The 18,270-nt window shown below is 37.9% G+C and overlaps 1 protein-coding gene across 1 annotated transcript in view; it reads right to left on the bottom strand.

Moving 5' to 3' along the window:
* The window catches only part of COL12A1 (collagen type XII alpha 1), a 115,208-nt gene that overhangs the window by 57,664 nt on the left and 39,274 nt on the right, over nt 1–18,270 (bottom strand). Inside the window, exons 15-28 of the mRNA XM_015569386.1 lie at nt 16,525–16,791; nt 15,875–16,067; nt 14,506–14,627; nt 12,606–12,755; nt 12,405–12,524; nt 12,146–12,310; nt 11,453–11,599; nt 9,115–9,254; nt 8,457–8,586; nt 6,819–6,961; nt 6,387–6,516; nt 4,405–4,541; nt 3,231–3,360; nt 226–370 (exon numbers count right to left, since the gene is read on the bottom strand). Of these exons, the coding sequence (XP_015424872.1) occupies nt 226–370; nt 3,231–3,360; nt 4,405–4,541; nt 6,387–6,516; nt 6,819–6,961; nt 8,457–8,586; nt 9,115–9,254; nt 11,453–11,599; nt 12,146–12,310; nt 12,405–12,524; nt 12,606–12,755; nt 14,506–14,627; nt 15,875–16,067; nt 16,525–16,791 (2,119 nt within the window). The remainder of the gene's footprint in view (nt 1–225; nt 371–3,230; nt 3,361–4,404; nt 4,542–6,386; nt 6,517–6,818; nt 6,962–8,456; nt 8,587–9,114; nt 9,255–11,452; nt 11,600–12,145; nt 12,311–12,404; nt 12,525–12,605; nt 12,756–14,505; nt 14,628–15,874; nt 16,068–16,524; nt 16,792–18,270) is intronic.

Raw genomic sequence — 18,270 nt, forward strand, 5'->3', positions numbered from 1 at the left:
AAGAAAAAACAAACCCACACAAATTAAGTCACCATATGTATCATACACTCAGTCGCAGTTTGTTGACATTATTTAGCCAGATGTTCCTGCTTTGATTTCATGCCATGAGTTCAAATATCACTAGCAGGAAAGGATGCTTTTCCAGCAACATAGGTAATAACTATTTAAAACAAGATTTCCTATCATTAAATGGGGCACTTTTAAAAAAAGAAAAAAAGAGTTAGCACTACCTCCATCTTATCTGAGCTTCCAAAAGGTGCCCAGGTTACTCTGTAGAGAGAGACGTCTGAAGCCGCATGATCCCAAGTTCCTCTGAAGCTCTCTGTGGTTACGTCTGTAATCTGTAGGTTTGTTGGGGCTGGCACCTTGTCTGTCATGAGAAAAGGCAGGACTAATTTTTTAATATGATCTACAAAATTTAATTTAATGTAATGAGCCTGCCTTGTTTTATTTTAATGGACATGGAAAACCTGACTGAAAACATTGTTTAGAAGCAAGTATCTCCCCAATGCAGTTCATTTGAAAGAAAAATACAAAGAGAACTCTGAAAACTGGAAGCACTGTATAACGGGTGACTCATCATTTATTTTTACAGGTGATTGTTTATATTCTATTAAAATGGGGATTTTTTTTAAAAGGTAATATTTAGTCATACTCTCCTAATCAGTGGTTCCTAGTCATTTTGCATCTCAAACTTTTTGAAACTCTAATGAAAACATGGGCTCTCTCACCCTGCAGGACACTGACGCAGAAAGTCCGGCGTATCATATGAGAGAGTGCATGAACTTCATGGTCCATGAAATGTTATGATCGAAGTAATCCGTGCATAAGCTTTTCCTATAGTCACTAACCTCAAACACAAGGTGAGGCAGACGGTAACTGCCCCTATCCACAGAGAGGAAACCCCTGCAATGCTGATGGCTGCTGCCATCCCAGGAAAACAGCCCTCCATGCATCAGGCACACTGGTGATGTGCAGCACAAGCAGTTTGGAATGTCTGCCACCAGCCCTGGACTTTCACTGCCAGTTATTTCTCTATCTCCTGGTAACCAAAGCCAACTACACAAAACCCAGAGCCACAAAAACTCTGTTTCTAATAATTACAGTGAAAAGGCCCATTGACATAAAGAGAGTGGAGCCACTTTCACAAGCACATTTGCCGTCAAAACTTCTGTTAAGGATGCACTTTGGGTGTATCCCAGTTATTAGAAACTATTAAGGGTTAAAAACATATATTGACAGTATTCGTTTAATATACTAAATTCCCTGCTTTCACTAACCTTTTTTCCTGATTTCCTTCTCTCTTTACTACACGTTATGTTTATGCAAAGCTGTCAGTCTATGCATATGCATCCATTTTTGTTCCTAGCCACTACCCTTACCAGATAGGAACTGATTTCAAGAAAGAGGCCGAAATTACTAAGAGATGTCACGTGATAAGAAAATAACAGAGGACGCCCTAACTGGTTTGGCTCAGTTGCTAGAGCATCAGCCTAGGGACTGAGCAGTCCCAGGTTCGGTCAAGAGCATGTACCTTGGTTGCGGGCACATACCCAGTAGGGGGTGTGCAGGAGGCAGCTGATTGATGTTTCTTTCTCATGGATGTTTCTAACTCTCTATCCCTCTCCCTTCCTCTCTGTAAAAATCAATAAAATGTATTTTTAAAAAATAATAAAATTAAATTTAAAAAAAAAGAAAATAGCAGAGGTGGATACTCCCTTACGCTAAGGAGCAGGCTGTGACATTGCACAGGGTGCTCTGATCATGCACAGACAGCTGGGCACTGAAGGAGAAACTTCTGAGACTCTTTTTGGCGATGGAGCCGCTGTACAGGAAGTAAGAGTTGCAGAACATAGCACTGATCCCACCACTAGGTTACTGGACAAGGCAAGTCATTTAAATTCTCTAGACCACTGCTGCCCATTCTGAGAGCCATAAGTAGCTACTGAGTAGCTTGAAATGAGGCTAATCCAAATTGAGATATGCTGTAAGTATAAAATTAATACATGATAAAAATGTGAAATAGCTCATTCATAATCATTATACTGATACATGTTGTATCATTATACTGATACATGTTGAAATGATATTTTGGATATATTGGGTTAAATAAAACACATTATTAAAATTAATTTTATTTATTTATTTTGACCTTTTTAATGTGGCTACTAGAAAATTTGGAATTACATATATGCCTCCCATTATATTTCATAGGAACACTGCTGGCTCTAGACTTCAATTTCCTTTTTTTTTTCTTAAATATATTTTTATTGAATCTAGAGAGGAAGAGAGAGAGAAACATCAATGATAGGAAAGAATCATTGAGCGGCTGCCCCCTGCACGCCCCACACTGGGGATTGACCCCACAACCTGGGCACATGCCCTGACCAGGAATCAAACTGTGACCTCCTGGTTCATAGGTTGACGTTCAACCACTGAGCCATGCCGCCTGCGCTAGACCTCGATTTCTTAACTGCTGTTTAATTGGGAAATTATGGGCTGAGCACGTGCCAGTCACTGAAGATACAAAGTTGAACAAAATAAATATGTCTCTACCTTCATTAGGAGGGAGCTAGGGGAAAGTGGAATCAATAAAACAGACCGACAGGCAATGATAATTCGATTAAATGCGATGGAAGTTCCACGAGAAGGAGAGAAACTAGGGTCCCTCGAAGAAGCAACAGAATGGAGCAGGGAAGGGGGGATGAGGCAGGGTGTTCCGTATCTCCCAACCTTCCCACCGTGGAAGTCTCCCCTTCCTCTGAATTCCAAATGCACACCATCTGAGTGCCATATACCTCTCCTTCCTTACATGATCCTATGTCTTGTTAATTAATTTTATCTCCACAACAAAATCATGAATTATTGAGGGCAAATATGCTTATATTTTGTTACCCCTCATGGCCCTTTACATACAGTAAGATGTCAAAAAATATTTGATAACTAGTGAAACTGTCCCAGACAAAATGTCCAACTTATATCAAGAATGTACTATCTCCCCTAACCCATCCCCAACCCCACACACACCAGTTAAGTATCTAGAAGATGAATTAGCAACAGTGGCTGATAGAATAACTAGGATAGAAATTATTTAAAAAATGGACATAAAGGTAGAAGAGGAGAAGAAAACAAATGAAAAACAATCCATGGATGCAAACATTATGAAATACTGGAGAAAAAAAAGAGCATTAAGAAATGAAATGACCCAATAAAGCGTGATCACCACTCACGGGTTTTTTCTTGAGCAGACACTGGAGGAGACAGCCCCTCATCATACACGGCCGAGACGCTGACTGTGTACAAGGTTTGTGAGGTGAGGTCTTTGAGAGGGATGTTGGTCTGTGATCTGTCCACCTCTACCTATAATAGAGCAGTGGAGCTATTTTTACAAAGGGTTGAGTTTGGACATCTCTCTGTTATTGACTGAAACTCTCAGTACAAGAGCATACAAATTGTGGTACCAAAAAAAAGCAATGTTTCCAATTTGCATGAGTCCAGAAACTGGAGACAGTTCCTGTGTTTCTGAAGTGGGAAAAAGAAGTATGTACTAGAGCCATATCTGACTCAGTAAATGATGACTGCCTACGGATTCAAACAACTGAATCATTTTTCAAGGGTTTCACTTCGTATCACTGCCTGATTGCTTTTGGAAACGTTGTCCTGTGCATTATCTCATTTGCTATGCACAAGAGCCCTGTGAGACCCACTGCTCATTGTACCTCTTTTGAAATTGAAACCCGTATGAAATGCATGTGTGCACATGGATAAATTAGCTTTTATGGAACCCAAATGACAGCACAATCAGTAACTGGGTTCCCAGAGAAGCTATTTCTATATGCCAAAGATTTCAACATTAATGCCCCACCCTAAGTACACACATGTTTTAAACCCATTCACTGGAGAAACCCCTCAATTTGCTCTCTCTTTGAGTCAGGTTGTCATGGAAACAGCTCTCCACCCCATATTTACTCAAAAACATTCACTGTCAAAAGGATACTCCTCTAACAACATATTCATCCTTTCTCTCTGTCCTTTTCAATTGTCCTATCTTCCTGTTATTGGACAAAGTCCCCAATATCCCCTTGCTAGCTTTTAGTTTTATAAACATTATTGACATTTTTTAGTAATTCATAGAATGCAGAGAACCATATGATGCAATTGGATGAGAATAAAATACCACCTAAATTATATAACTCTCTAAAGTGTGATGTTTTTGAGATTATTTTATATATATATATCCAATATGTATATTCAAAAAGTGATTTATTAATATAACAATTTTTCAACACTATATTAATAAAATGACAATATTCAAAACATGCTATCAACTATATTGTTTAGATTCTTTTGTTAAACCTGCTAGGAAAACAAACGATTCCAATCCCATTCTAATCGCCATCCTACCTGTTTGACATCCTCGTCTGGTGTTCTGTAGCGAACAATGTATTTTCGGACTTTTCCAGGTGCAGGTTCCCAGGAGACATTTATGGTGCTGTGGGTCACGTCTCTGAGTTTCAGGTCTCGAGGTTTGGGTAAAGGCACTGGAGGTGCATGAGAAATTAGGTCCAGATGTGATTCTCAAACAGGAAACTCTAAAGAATCTACATACGCTTTCAAGAAGTTATTTGGAGAAAACTTAAAGGTGTGCAGCAAAATAACTAAAAAAAAATGGTTAGGACGATAAAAGTACTATGATTCTACCAGGTAGAGCTGAATTATTCTTAAGAAGGATTTTTTAAAAAATAGAATAAATTGAAATGTTTATGACAACTCTACTCATGTATATGTTAATGTCTTCTACTCTATTTAAATAAGATCATATTTGCATAATGTGTCATAACTCACCACAAGTTTACGGCTCATGTTTCTTTAGCAGGTATTTAAAATGATTAAGATAAAAAATAAAATCAAAAGGGTCAAGCTCTCATAAGAATGTAATAGAAAAACAACTTGTTATGAGAGTGAAAAATGAAGATGGGTCAAAAGCAAGCATCCAATAAGCTTATAAGAAAATCCACAGAAATCTAAATGGTTAGGAGAAAATGCAAATGATAAATTTTTACCAAGTCAAAGAAAGCTTTACCTTAAAAAGAATGGGAGGAGAATCACTAATAATGAGGTTTTCTATTGTTATGTCAGATACATCTCACTCTAGCTGCTAATTTCCTTTGTCTCTTATCGAAACTCTATCCATCTCTCTTCCTAAATCTCTCTCCCTCCACTTCCATTTCAGCACCCCCATCCTTTCAGTCTTTTTTATTTCTCTGTGCTCCCCTCCCCCACACAGAATCAAAGTCCAGCCCTAGATGCCAATCCACGGCCACATTTGTCCTTCAGCCCACTATGGTCTTCGTTCCCAGCTTTCTCAGAACACATGTCTTCATCCCTGGGTGGCTCCCAACTCTTTCCATCTGCCACTGGACACATTTCAATGAAAACACCAGGTCCAAACAGGATCTAACTTATAAAAGGTGATTTTTTTTGTCCATGAATTTATATGGCCCCACCAAGCAGGGGTTCTTTCTCTTTTCTGCCCCATCATGCTTTTATCTCAGGCTCTTTTCCCCCTTTGAAGATTCCTTCCAACCTACTTTATTTCCCTAGAACTGTCATCTGAGGCTCAACAAATTTAAGCCAAGTCATTTATCCCAGCATGCCCACCTCAACAGGCATGAAACAAAATTCCCAGCTAGGTCAAGCAAAGGTCCTAAGTGCAATCATTGTCACTTTTCAAAAAAAATGGTAATAAAACAAACAGGAAACACAAAAAGGGATAATCAAGACAAGTGCAAACCAGGAAGGAATCGGTGTGCTCTATGCTGCTTTGTAATTATTATTGATGCATCCCTAGCACAGTGATTGAAGTATAACAGATGAGCAATATATTTTTTGATTGAGGTGATTGATTAATTCATATAATTGAAACTTATTCATATATGCCATCGTTTCTACTTCAATAAAAATTTGGAACATCTTGATCTTAAACCGAATATCTTCCTCCAAATCACACTCACCCAACCTTCCAGTCTCACCAACTGTATTTCCTGAATCTACAACATCAATTGTAAGATCTACCATTGTTTTATGTTTTATGCCCTGATAAACATCTGGCTAAGAATAATTTTAAGACAACACTGACTATAAGATACATCTCAATATTGGGCATGTCAAATGTGAAATAAAAAAAGTAAATCCTAGAATAAACTTAAGATGCTGCCATAAGTCTAGAATTGATCTTCATTCTCAAACTTGATTGCCATGAGTAATAATCCTATAACTTATGCACCAATAATCAAATGGTGGTAAGCATCATTGGGTAAAAGAAAAAGCCTAATGAACATGATTGTTACAGCAAAAGGAAAGATGAAAAATTAGCAATGTCTTACAGGTGACTTCCCGAGCAGTGACCGGTTCACTCGTGAGGTCATGCAGGGCGGCCTGGACCGTGACCATGTACTCGGTGTTGGGAAAGAGGTCAGTGAGCTGCACATCATTCACTGCTGGCCCAACGCGCTTCTGCATAGGGACGTGCCCAGGGGAAATCAGACATTCAAATCAAACATTTCCACTTAATGGGAACAACCAATTAAAGCCCATTGATGACAACACAACTTTTATTTTTAATTTTTCTGAACTGCATTTTCTTTTTCAGGCCAATGTTTTCTAAAATGTATCACAGCCCACAAATCTATTTTCTATTTTTCCATTTTGTGTGCAAAGGTATAAATGAGTTAGTTCATAAGTAACTGCAGTTAATAAGGACTCTAAAGCTGGGAATTCTCAGGAAGGCCCAATGAAAAAGAAACAGTATCTCCCACCTCTTTGGGTTTTGTCGGTTCTGTGGCGTTGAGGGGTTCGTATGTCAAAGTGTAGCCAGTAGCCCCTCCCACTGGCTGCCACTGCACATGCATGGTGGTAGGGCCAACATCATGAATATTCAGGCTGATTACAGGGACAGGCACTGTTGGAATGTAAAACAGACATCAGTCTAATTCCTGTCATTTTACTCATTTTTTAATTGTTTCCTACTTAGTTATTGGCATTTGTATATGGTAAATAAAGAATGGGTTGCTATGAGAAATCAATGAGAGTTAATATCATCCTTTCCTCTCCATCCAAAAACACTAATCACATTGTTCATTGCCACCTCATACCCAGGACTGTGTGTTGCAACTATTTTGTAGGAGGGAGAAAGTTTAAATTTCAAATAGCATTCTATTGAGTCCACATGGAAGCCAAAATAGATACCAACTTCTTAAGATTTCAATCTCTCTCTTTTTTTTCTTTTTTTTTTTTTTTAGATAAGGTCTACAAGAAGCTCTCTATCCCAGTGATTTACCTTTCTCATCTCGTGGCACACATAAACTAATGACTAAAATTCTGCAGCTCATGGACAAAAAGTACACATATAATTCTGATTCATTCACACCAGTCCTGTGTGTGCCTGCTGCTCCCTGGAACATCTCTAACTTGACTATTTTCTTTCTTCAATCACAGAAGTTCATACATAAGTGACCAACATAGTATTTTATTTCACCTTTCTAAAAAATAACTTTACCTGAGAGTGCCATGCATTAATAACTGGAACTTTGGGGAGTTATGGGTTTTTGAAGTCAAGCCCATGAGGCAGAGTAAAAGGTTTACAGTTTCCTCTTCACTTTATACCCATATAGCTTTAAAAAAGATTGAGTTTAAAGTTTTAAAGAATTATCAAATTAATCCTGCCTACTATGAAATACATTATTTCCTATTCTTATGATCTAATTATTAGACTCTAATATGAAGGGAAATAAAAGAAAGACATAAGGGATGGAACAATAATAGGTAGAGTCAGTTTCTGCCTTGGACAGTGATACCCACTCCCTTCTCTTACAAGTGGCCTTCCTTTCCTCTGGAGCCCAGACAAGAAAATGGAAGAAAGAAAGAATATTTTCATATGGCTTCATACACCCTACCAGAAATAGGAGTGAGAAATGTCTCTCCTCAAAGTTCTACTCAAAGGTAAACCCATTAGAACTTCTCTGGTAAAGAAAGGCCAGAGGGCAAAGGACAGAAAAACAATGGGAAGAGCTCATTGCCAGCAGGAAGATCTGGCCAATAGAAGGAAAACAGATCATCTCTGTACAGCTCCTCTTCCTAATCTTAGTCCCACTCCCCACATGGTAGCTTTCCTTGAGAAGTGAATAACTCTATGAAAGGTATGTTGCACTCTAAGTTATCACAGCCATGACTACCCATTCCACCAGTGGGCCCCATGATGGCAGGAGCATCCAATAAGAGCCGAAAACCACTGAGTATTTATTGAACACCTACACCAAGAATGCACTTAACAAATATTTGTTGAATGGATATTGAATAAAGGGATGATTCAGAAGACTGAGAAAATTCCACATGGGCTGTCGTTTCTTTATCTTAAAAAACAAAAGAACAAAATTTTTATTTTTAATCTGACTTACAGGTTTTTTCTGTGCCCTTCAGAGGCTCACTATATTCGTCTTCTACTACCGAATACACGTTCACAACATACTCAGTTTCAGGCTTCAGATCTTTCAGTACTGTGCTACTTTCCAGTCGGCTCACATAAAACTAGAGAGGAAATTTTAAACAATAACAACATATTATAATCACGTCCTTCTTTTCTACTATAAAGTAGTTAATTGCAATGAGCTTAGAAATTATATTTCAGTAAGACCATTGTCTTTTGTTCTTGCAAATTACCAGATTACAATCTTGGACAATTCATATAATTTATTCTCCCACCTGTTGTTTCCTTATTTGTAAAATGAATGGGTGAAACTAGATCATCTTTAATGTTCCCTTCCAACTCTATGATTCTAGTATAAATTCATGAACCAATCAAGCATCCTCTAATTAAATTTTAATTAAAATCATATTGATATCCTTCAATTCTTAGAGACCTTAAGAATTTAAGCAAAGCTCTTTCCCTTTAATTAAACTTAAATGGAAGTATTTGCTAGCAAAAAATAGAAAGCACCATTGTTGACTCAGTTCTGCATCCTTCTTGCTCTCACCCAGCATTTTTCTCAGAGCCCTAATGAAGAGGACCCGTTCTGAACATCAGGAAGAAGTGGACCATAGGTGCTGACTACTCACTTCTTGACGTTTCCCTCCAGAAACTGGGTAGTATTCCACCTTATATCTATCCACACTGTCAGAAGGAGGTGTCCAGCTCACTTTAAAGGAACGATGAGTTCGCTCTGAAATAACTAGATTAGAAGGCGCTTCCAAGTCACCTACAAGTGGAAATAAAGTACATATATTTTTTTCATTATTATTACATCAAAGTGATAATATTTGAAATTAGATTGAAACATTATTAGTTTCCAAATTAAGCTTGTACACTCATCCTTTCACATACTAAGTGGCTACAGTAAATCATTATGGAGGCCCATCACCCATAAGACCTCTCTGAATGGTTGACCAGAGGGTTCTTGCGCTCATTTTCTCTCATTGAAACTTGATCCCATTCTTCCTTAAGGCATCACATTTCCCAGTCACCTACTCTCAAAGCCTCTGACACATCCTTTGGATGCTTTCTCTTCTCTCTAGACTTGTAGTCAATTTATAATCTAGTAAACTTAATAATTTATAATCAATACAAATCTGAATTTATAATCGATAAAAAAGGATAGGGGGCCTGACAATTGCATCGTCATTATCACTATTGGCACCACCCAAGTTCACTGCCCTCATTATCCTTTTAATTATTTATATTCATGTCTTATTCTTTAACTATAGGTTGCGCTCTGTGAGAACAGAATTGATTTCTTATTCATGTTTAGTTCCCCTACAAGACCTAGTTCAGTGGTAAGAGTAATTAACCACTTCCATACTCGAAAGAGAGAGAAATAATAACCAATTTTTGTTTAATTTGGTAAAAATCATACTGTCTGTGATTGTGCTCTCTGTGAGTAGATATACGTGAAATGACTAACACAGAACAAGATCTGCAATTAACATCAATGAATATAGAAATATTAAGCTCCATAGGACCACTAGAAAGATATACAAATAAAAATTTAAAGAGAATTAATTCAGTGACTCCATGAGCATGGCAAATCATTCTCATATAAATTATTTCTACTTTCTTTGTAAGCCAAAGCTGGAGAAAGCATTTCCATTCTTAGTATCCTAACCTTTATTGTACTTGGGTCATAATCAAGCCTACAAAATTATCAAGCAATTTTACTGTCTGGGAAACTAGAATGAATGCAACTATTACATAGTTGACAAAAACATAAAATAAAGGAAAATAGATAAAAGATGTTTTCATCCCTATTCAAAGTTCTCTCCAACTAAATAAAACTACAACTCTCTCAGCTAATCCAGAGCCAGAAGCCTACAAATTCTGGCTTCCTGGCTGGTCCATTTCTCCAGGGAAAAGGTCAGTCTGTTGTACAAAATCCAAAAAGAAAATCTGCAAAAGTTTGGAGCGAGAAACTCAAGAAGGAGCAGTCAAATAAGTGTATCCCTAGGGCCCAAGGCATGTGAAAAATTTTACCACATTGTTTGTAAAATTCACTCCAACTTTTCCAAAACCAGAACAAATTAATAAAAGTCCATCTTTACCATAATCTGCATTGCATTACAAGTACTTAAAAGAAACTTTTATCATATAATGTCATTAATTTTCCAAACACCTTCCATTTTGATGCTCAGTGTTTTGTCCTGTGATCTATAAAGAATAATCATTTTACTCTATCCGTTGTCAGTACAAATTCAGTTCCATAATTTTATTTCGAAATCTTAATTCCTTATCTTTTCTTCAAAGACCTCTATAAACAGCTCTAACCATTTGACCCTGAGTAATTTAACTTCTCTAAGTCTCAGTTTCTTCACAGGTAGAGAAAGATTCTATCATTTCTAAAAGTGTAAACTCTAAAAATTGCAATGTCTCTGTATATTTAAGGGTTACAAGGGACAAAGTATCATATCTGATCATCTATAGTTGAGGCAAAGCAAATCATATATAAGATCCCTCTTTCATTCTTAATGGGAAAACAAATGTTACCAAATTTTAGAAAACAAAAGTCTGGGAATAACCATTTAATAGAAACTTAATAATTATAGAGCAAAGGTGCTTTAGAAAAGAAAGCATCTCTCTTCCCCAATCACTTCCGTGTGTGTGCACAGGCACATTTAACTAAAAGTATCCTCAAATAAGCTAGAAGTCATTTCTAGTTTGATGACATCTGACTCAAATCAGGGACTAAACCAGTGATTCTCAGGGGTAATGTTCTCCTCAGCAGACATTTAACGATATTTTTAGTTGGCACAAATCAGGGGAGGCTACTGGCTTCCAGTGAGCAGGGCACAGGAATGCTACTAAACATCTCACAATGCACAAAAAAGTCCCCTCCCCATCCAAAATAGGAATTATCTGGCCCAAAATATTACAGTGCTGAGGATGGAAACCCTGGGCTACCCTTACCTGGGCCCTTGACACTGTTGCACAAGTTGTTGGTGAGGTCGTCCACGATCCTGGAGAGCGACTCAAAATCTGCCACATTGTATACGTGGATCTCATCGGGATCCGATCCGATCATCCTCAACTCAAGCTCGTCCGCATTTTTGATACCTCAAAATGAAACAGATAGATACTAATTAAAGGGAAAAATTCACGGAGTGAAATAAAAATTTTACAGGCTACCCTTACACAGTCAAGGTTAACTAGAACATATGTCTCATTTTCCTCAACAATGAAAGGATTACCTACCTATAGCTATAAAATAGAAACCAATAAAAAATAATATAAACTGAAGGCCACTATGAATTAACTACTTCTCAATGCTCCCAGCATTAATTTTTCACCAAAAAGTGTCTCTTCAAATATTTTTTCTGAAAAGTAAAGTAACGGATATCAAAAATAAACATGGTGCCATGGAAAACCAAACAGGACTTTTCTGAAATCCTATTAAGAGTACATTTGTCCTCTTGAGCCATTACTGTCTTCCAAGAAGACATGGAATGTTGTCTCATTACAAGGAGAAACGAATCAACTCGCTGGCACGTCATTTTGGTAAATTGCGTGATAGGGAAAATGTGCTTGTCTTTTTCACACTTCAGAAAATATTTTTAACTGCAGAAACATCCTCAGCTTTTGTAACGCCTTCCCAGTGCTTACCAACAGCGAACAGCTCTACGCCTTCATCCCTGAGTTTCTTGGCAGGTGCCTCCACATCATCTTGGGACTTTCCGTCGGTGATAAGAATACCAATTTTTCTAGCTCTGGGCCTCATTCCAGCTTGGGTTTTGAAGCTCTGTTGGCGAATGAAATTCAAAGCCATGCCTAGATTTTTAAAAGAAAATCAATCATGTCATTACTTAGCCACAGCGTTGACCAAAAACAAGAGCTAAAACTCAACAGAACCAGCCTGACCCACCTGTGAGCGTGTTGCCTCCTTTGTACGGTAAGTTTGCCACCGCTTGCAGCAAACTCTTCTTGTCTTTGTGAGTGTTTAACTGCCATTCTGTTCTGGGGTCCCCACTGTACTGAGCGAGGCCTAAAATGACACCATTGGCGTTAGCGTATATAAAAGAGCATAATGGAAATGTCTGAATGGCTTCCATGTCATCAGACCTACCAATCTGTACTCTTTTGGGGCCAATCTCAAAGACCTCCACAATGCGAGAAATGAAACTCCTCACAGTTCTAAAATTTGCCCGGCCGATGCTCCACGATCCGTCCACCAGCAACATGAGGTCTGCTTCAGCTCTGGTGAGACACTCCATCCCTGACACGGCGACGGTGAGACAGGACAGAGTAAGGAGCACATTCTCAGCGGGCTACTTCCCAGCCACGCCTCTGCCACCCCCCGCCCCCCTCCGAGATGCTCAGTGCTGCCTAACTGTTTCAGTTCTGTAGCTTTGGAATTTGAGACTCTGAAAATACATCCATGTGATTTATTAACCTCAAAAACAGTCATGAGAGTCATCAATTCCTCCTAAGCTTATTTCAGTGGCAAATTTTTCCTTCATCTGTGACTATATTTCCTGGCCACAGTTGTAGACCCTGGAGACAAATTAAACTATCATTATAAATTTGAATGAACTCCCAAACTCAAGAGCTAAAATAAATGTGAATGTACAGTCATCTAATTCTAAGGTGTTAATCATTTTAATACAAATGTAATGTGATATGAAGATCAGATTTGCATTTTTCTATAATATTCCGTGTCCATTAGCAGACAAGTATGAGATGAACTGATAAAATGTGTTAGCTAGCAAAGGTTTTAATGAGCCAAAAAATCTATTAAACTAATTAAGCTCCCATATAACTACTGCATATATTATGAAGGAATAGGAACATCACTCAAAATATAGACCTTTTTAAAGTAAAGATCATTGTTTTAAAACCTGGTAGCTATTACATTATATAGTTATTAACTGCTCAGTTCTCTGCTATATATGACAATCAGGTAGATACAGATAGTAAAGTCTGCACATTTAAAAAATCAAGAGAGAAGAGAGACAATTTAGAAAAAGTAGGCAAACAAATATACAAATTGAGAGCTGTAGAGATAACAAGCACAAACATGGATACAAAGCTAGGGTGCTTTGGAAAGAGAGAATAATCCCAACATCCTCAGTGCACAAGCTACAAAATAAAAATACAAGTCAGTTAATATCATCATAGGAGAAACAATAGAACATTCCAGCAAAACAGCAAGCTCTGACGTTTTATGTTGTCCACATCCATATTTTCAAATGCTCTCTTTTCCAGGAGCTTACATGACCAGCTATGAACTTTCCCACCTCTTGTGATGCTAGCCTCTGATCTTTCCATTACAGAAAGAAGTCATGGGGGGAAATTACACAATGTTCATCATACTGCAAAGTTGCCATCGTGTATTATACACTAAGTCAGGATTGTGGATTCCCAAATGCCATTCCAGGCACCTAAGCCTTTGCAAGCCTGCTCCTGGACGGCCCAGATCTACCCTTCACTTAGCAAATGATGGAAAATATTTAGAAGTCAATTCTACCCACCACTTGCACCTCTAAGAATGTTCGAAACTAGCTCATGTACCCGAAAGCTGTAATCGTGGCAAGCACAAAAATGTCTAAAGGGTTTATGTTACCATTTTGCTTCCCAAGTGGTGGTTCCCACCTATTTATGTAACCCAACTTTGCTGGCTCAGCCCAAATGAATCATTTCTGCCATTACTTTAACAAAATCAAATTGCCTTTCAGTCGTTAAAAAGGGAGAAAATGTACATTATCTAACTATCATAAAGCTCATCTTTAAATAAAATAGTCCTAGGTAATGAATGCAATGCTGACAAGAAAAGCCTTAACACTATCATGTAAAAAGTATGCTTAACTGGATTTTTTAGGAAATTTTTAAGTATGAAAATCATTTAGATAAATTTTAGTGTAACATTTTTATAGCCACTTTTCATTGTATGATTAACCTAATGATGACTATTTGAAATAGTTTGACAATACTGAGGTTTCTTAGGGAAATGTCACTCAACTTCTTACCAGAGGATAAATATGGGATTACAGTTGTGTCAGAAAGGGTTGTCATTTCTTGTCCCACAAGTGGTGAACTTTCTCCTCCATCGAACATTCCAAAAACATTCACCTTGTAGGTGGTACCTGCCCTGAAATGTGAAAACATATAGTCTGTATGTAGAATTGTCCCAAGTGGTAGCATTTTTTGCTTTGTTAGAGATATCATCTTTTTAAAAATATATATATTTTATTGATTTTTTTACAGAGAGGAAGGGAGAGAGATAGTCAGAAACATCGATGAGAGAGAAACATCGATCAGCTGCCTCCTGCACATCTCCTACTGGGGATGTGCCCGCAACCCAGGTACATGCCCTCGACCAGAATCGAACCCGGGACCTTTCAGTCCACAGGCCAACACTCTATCCACTGAGCCAAACCGGTTTCGGCGAGATATCAATCTTTATTTACAAACTTTCACTACTCAAAGTAAGTTATCATGCATAACTTTTCAAGAGAAGAAAAATAATTTCCATCACATTCTGGTTTAAGCTTACAGTGGGAGGTATCAAGGGAAGCTAGCTTAGAGACTAGTAGGGCTTCAGGGCACCAGCTTCAGTCGCGCCTTCCTACGAGATGTGGAATCTCCACATGCCACGGAGCCTGTCAAGGAAGGAGCTACAGCCTACTGCTTCTAAGCAAGGAGCTTTAAGAAAATAACTTAAATGTTGTACCTTGCAAGGTAACATACAGCACCCAGCGCAATGCCTGGCACATAGAGGGCTCAGTAAATTTCATCCTCCCTACTCTTTATCAAGTAAATAGCAAGCTTTTATATAGACTTCAGTGTCTTGAAGGGCTGAAACAAACAAACTTTTAAAAAAGGCACTGCACAGTGGTTCATTCTTCCTGCTTTAATGAATGTAGGGTGCTGTTCAAACTCAAACTTCCTTGTTTTCCACTGCACAGCCTGGAGTGAGCCTTTTCATCAGCTCACCCTTCCCCGATCTTGCCAGCTGGCACCACGGGCAAGTCCATGGCCCACCCCAGCAGAGGATTCACCCTCAGAAGCTCCGTGTGAGTCACCTGGGCCTTTCCAGAAGGCGCAGGAACCAAAATTGTGTAATAGGAATGCTAATTTTTTTAAAACAGGGGGTTATTGAAAAAATGCCATCCCTGATCACTTAATACAAAAATCATTAAAACATAACCAAAAAAAACCCCAAAAACCTGCTCAGGCCTAAATTCTGTTGCTAGCCTCTGAATCCAAACCTCATCTTCACCAGCACCAAGAGTAAGAAAGCAACTTCAGTTGCTGGCAAACTCTGCTATGCAAGGCCTGCTAATTTACATACGTTATTCAATCTTTTAACACAAACCAAATACAGTTCATTCCTACCTAAGTTCCTCCAAAACAACTGTGTTGTCATAAGGTCCAACCACTAACTCTCCCAGTGTCCTCTCCTCCCCTGTCGGGTGGAACGTGACTTTGTAACCCTTCACTTCCCCGGGAGCATGCTCCCAAGTCACTCGGAAGCTGGACATGGTTGAGTCAGATGTTTTGAGGTTTCTGGGTGACTTAAATCGAGAAGCTGTAAAGATAAGATTTTAAAATATTATTCATAAGACTAGGCTTTGGGGTTTTTAATTAGTCCCTACAATAATAAATCGAATTGGAAATGTCTAAGTGACATACATGAGAATCGTCACAAACATAACACTTCAAAATGTATATTTATAGGAACATTAAGGCTGACATCACGATATATAATACTCAGTAAAATGCTGATTCCCAGAGTGCTCCTCAAGTGGAAGTAACTCTGACAAGTAATAACTCTGACAATTCAGAATACTACATTAGCATTGGAGCATTCATATGTAAAATCACTTTACTGGGAACTCCATTGGTAAAAATAATAGGCCATCAGGCATCCTATCAAATTATTCTAATTTAATTCATTACAGAATTAATTTAGACACAAATAAAGTAGATGCCTAAAGTCTTCCTTAAAATATGACACACTTCCCAAAAAAGTGATCGCTTGGTACCTGTTGTTCCCAATCCTTGCCTAAGCTTTCCTTCTCCTGTCTTGTAAATGGGGAGGACTGTGATGTTGTACGTGGTCTGGGGTTTCAGCCGCTTTAGGACTGTCGAGGTGACTGTGGGTGACACTTTGGCCACCATTTGTCTTCCTCCCCCGCGGGGGCGGTACACAACCCGGTAGTTGACAACTTTCCCTGGCGCTGGTTTCCAGGTAACTCTCATTGTGTTTTCTGTTTCTTCATCCACTTTCAAGGTTCTCGAGTCTTGGGACACTGTGAGATAAAAATTTAAAAAAATGAAAAAAGATTACAATGTGTACCACGTTGAAAGAAAATACATATCTCCACCTCCCATTTACGTGAAAATAGACTATCTATGGTTTCTTCAATATGTATACTGTTCTCTTGCTGAGCATCATGGTTTCTCATAAATTCACAATAGCCTGTGAGCCTAATCTCCGTGAGATCACAGTAAGATGTTTTATTTTTCTTCAACTGGCTAATAAATAAAAAATGGAGGTTCATATGGCAGAAATTTCCTATTTGAATTCTAAAGATGCATTTCCAGAGATGGGCTCTTAAACTTTTTATTATATTTCCATCTGTAAAAACTTACGGTAGCAAACATGCTGTGGGGAATAGTAAAAATCATGAATGCGGAGTCAGAAGTCTCATTTGGGTCTTTTAAGAAAAAGGTACAGTCCACAAATGGCTAGCCAGGATGACTACAGTTCACACTGTTCTTTGTGATTGCCATGAGCATGTAAGACTATGAACACAAAGGAAAAGGAAACAACACATAAAAACATCTCAAGAGCTCTTGAGATAAGACTGAGTGTTTTAGGAAGCACACTGTATGTAAAAAGTGCCTGATTCCTATATAATAATTTATCATTAAATTATCTTTATTAATATTTCACAATTATTAATAATTCTATCAATGCCCATAAATAGCCAACATATCCTTTTTCTTATACATAATCAGAGCTTATAAGCAGGATCATTTCATTCAGTTCAATAATCTTTTAGCAATTTAAAAGCCATAAGCATTTTCTATAGGAAGAAACTAAAGCTTAAAGAAATAATGCAAAGAATTTTTCTTTTTAAAAAAAAAAAGTAATGGGACAAAATTAGCCATAAAATAAAGGTTTCTCTTATCTATCTCTAACAGAGAATAAAATAAGTTTCTAAAAGATCAAACCACTTCCAAGTAACTTAACTACATCCCAGAATAAAAATTAAAGATGTTTATAAGAATATAAAAGTATCTGGCATTCAACAAATTCACAATGTCTAGCATGAAATAAAACTTACAAGGCATGCAAAGAAGAAAAAATTATGACACATATGGGCTGAATAATTGTGTCTCCCCAAAATTTTATGTTAAAGCCATAACCTCTAATGTGGTAGTATTTGGCAATGGAACCTTTGGGGAGGTAATTAGGGTTAAATGGGGTCATGACAGTAGGGCCCTAATCTGATGAGAATCCTTGTAAGAGGAAGAGGAGACACTAACGGAATTGAAGTTAAATAACGTACAACATTCCTCATCCTAGTTGTAATAGAAAACTTGGATTTTAGGGAGAAATTTTAAAAAGCTTTGTTGGCGTCCCATAAATAAAAATCAATTTTTACTTCATTGATCGGTGTACCACATCTATACTAATAAAAGGGTAATATGCTAATTAGACCAGGCATCTTCCGGACGTCCTTCCAGACAAAGCCACGGTGGCTGGGGCCGAGGCAAAGGCA

Source organism: Myotis davidii, unplaced genomic scaffold, assembly GCF_000327345.1.
Source record: "Myotis davidii unplaced genomic scaffold, ASM32734v1 scaffold104, whole genome shotgun sequence".
Classification (NCBI taxonomy): Eukaryota; Metazoa; Chordata; class Mammalia; order Chiroptera; family Vespertilionidae; genus Myotis; species Myotis davidii.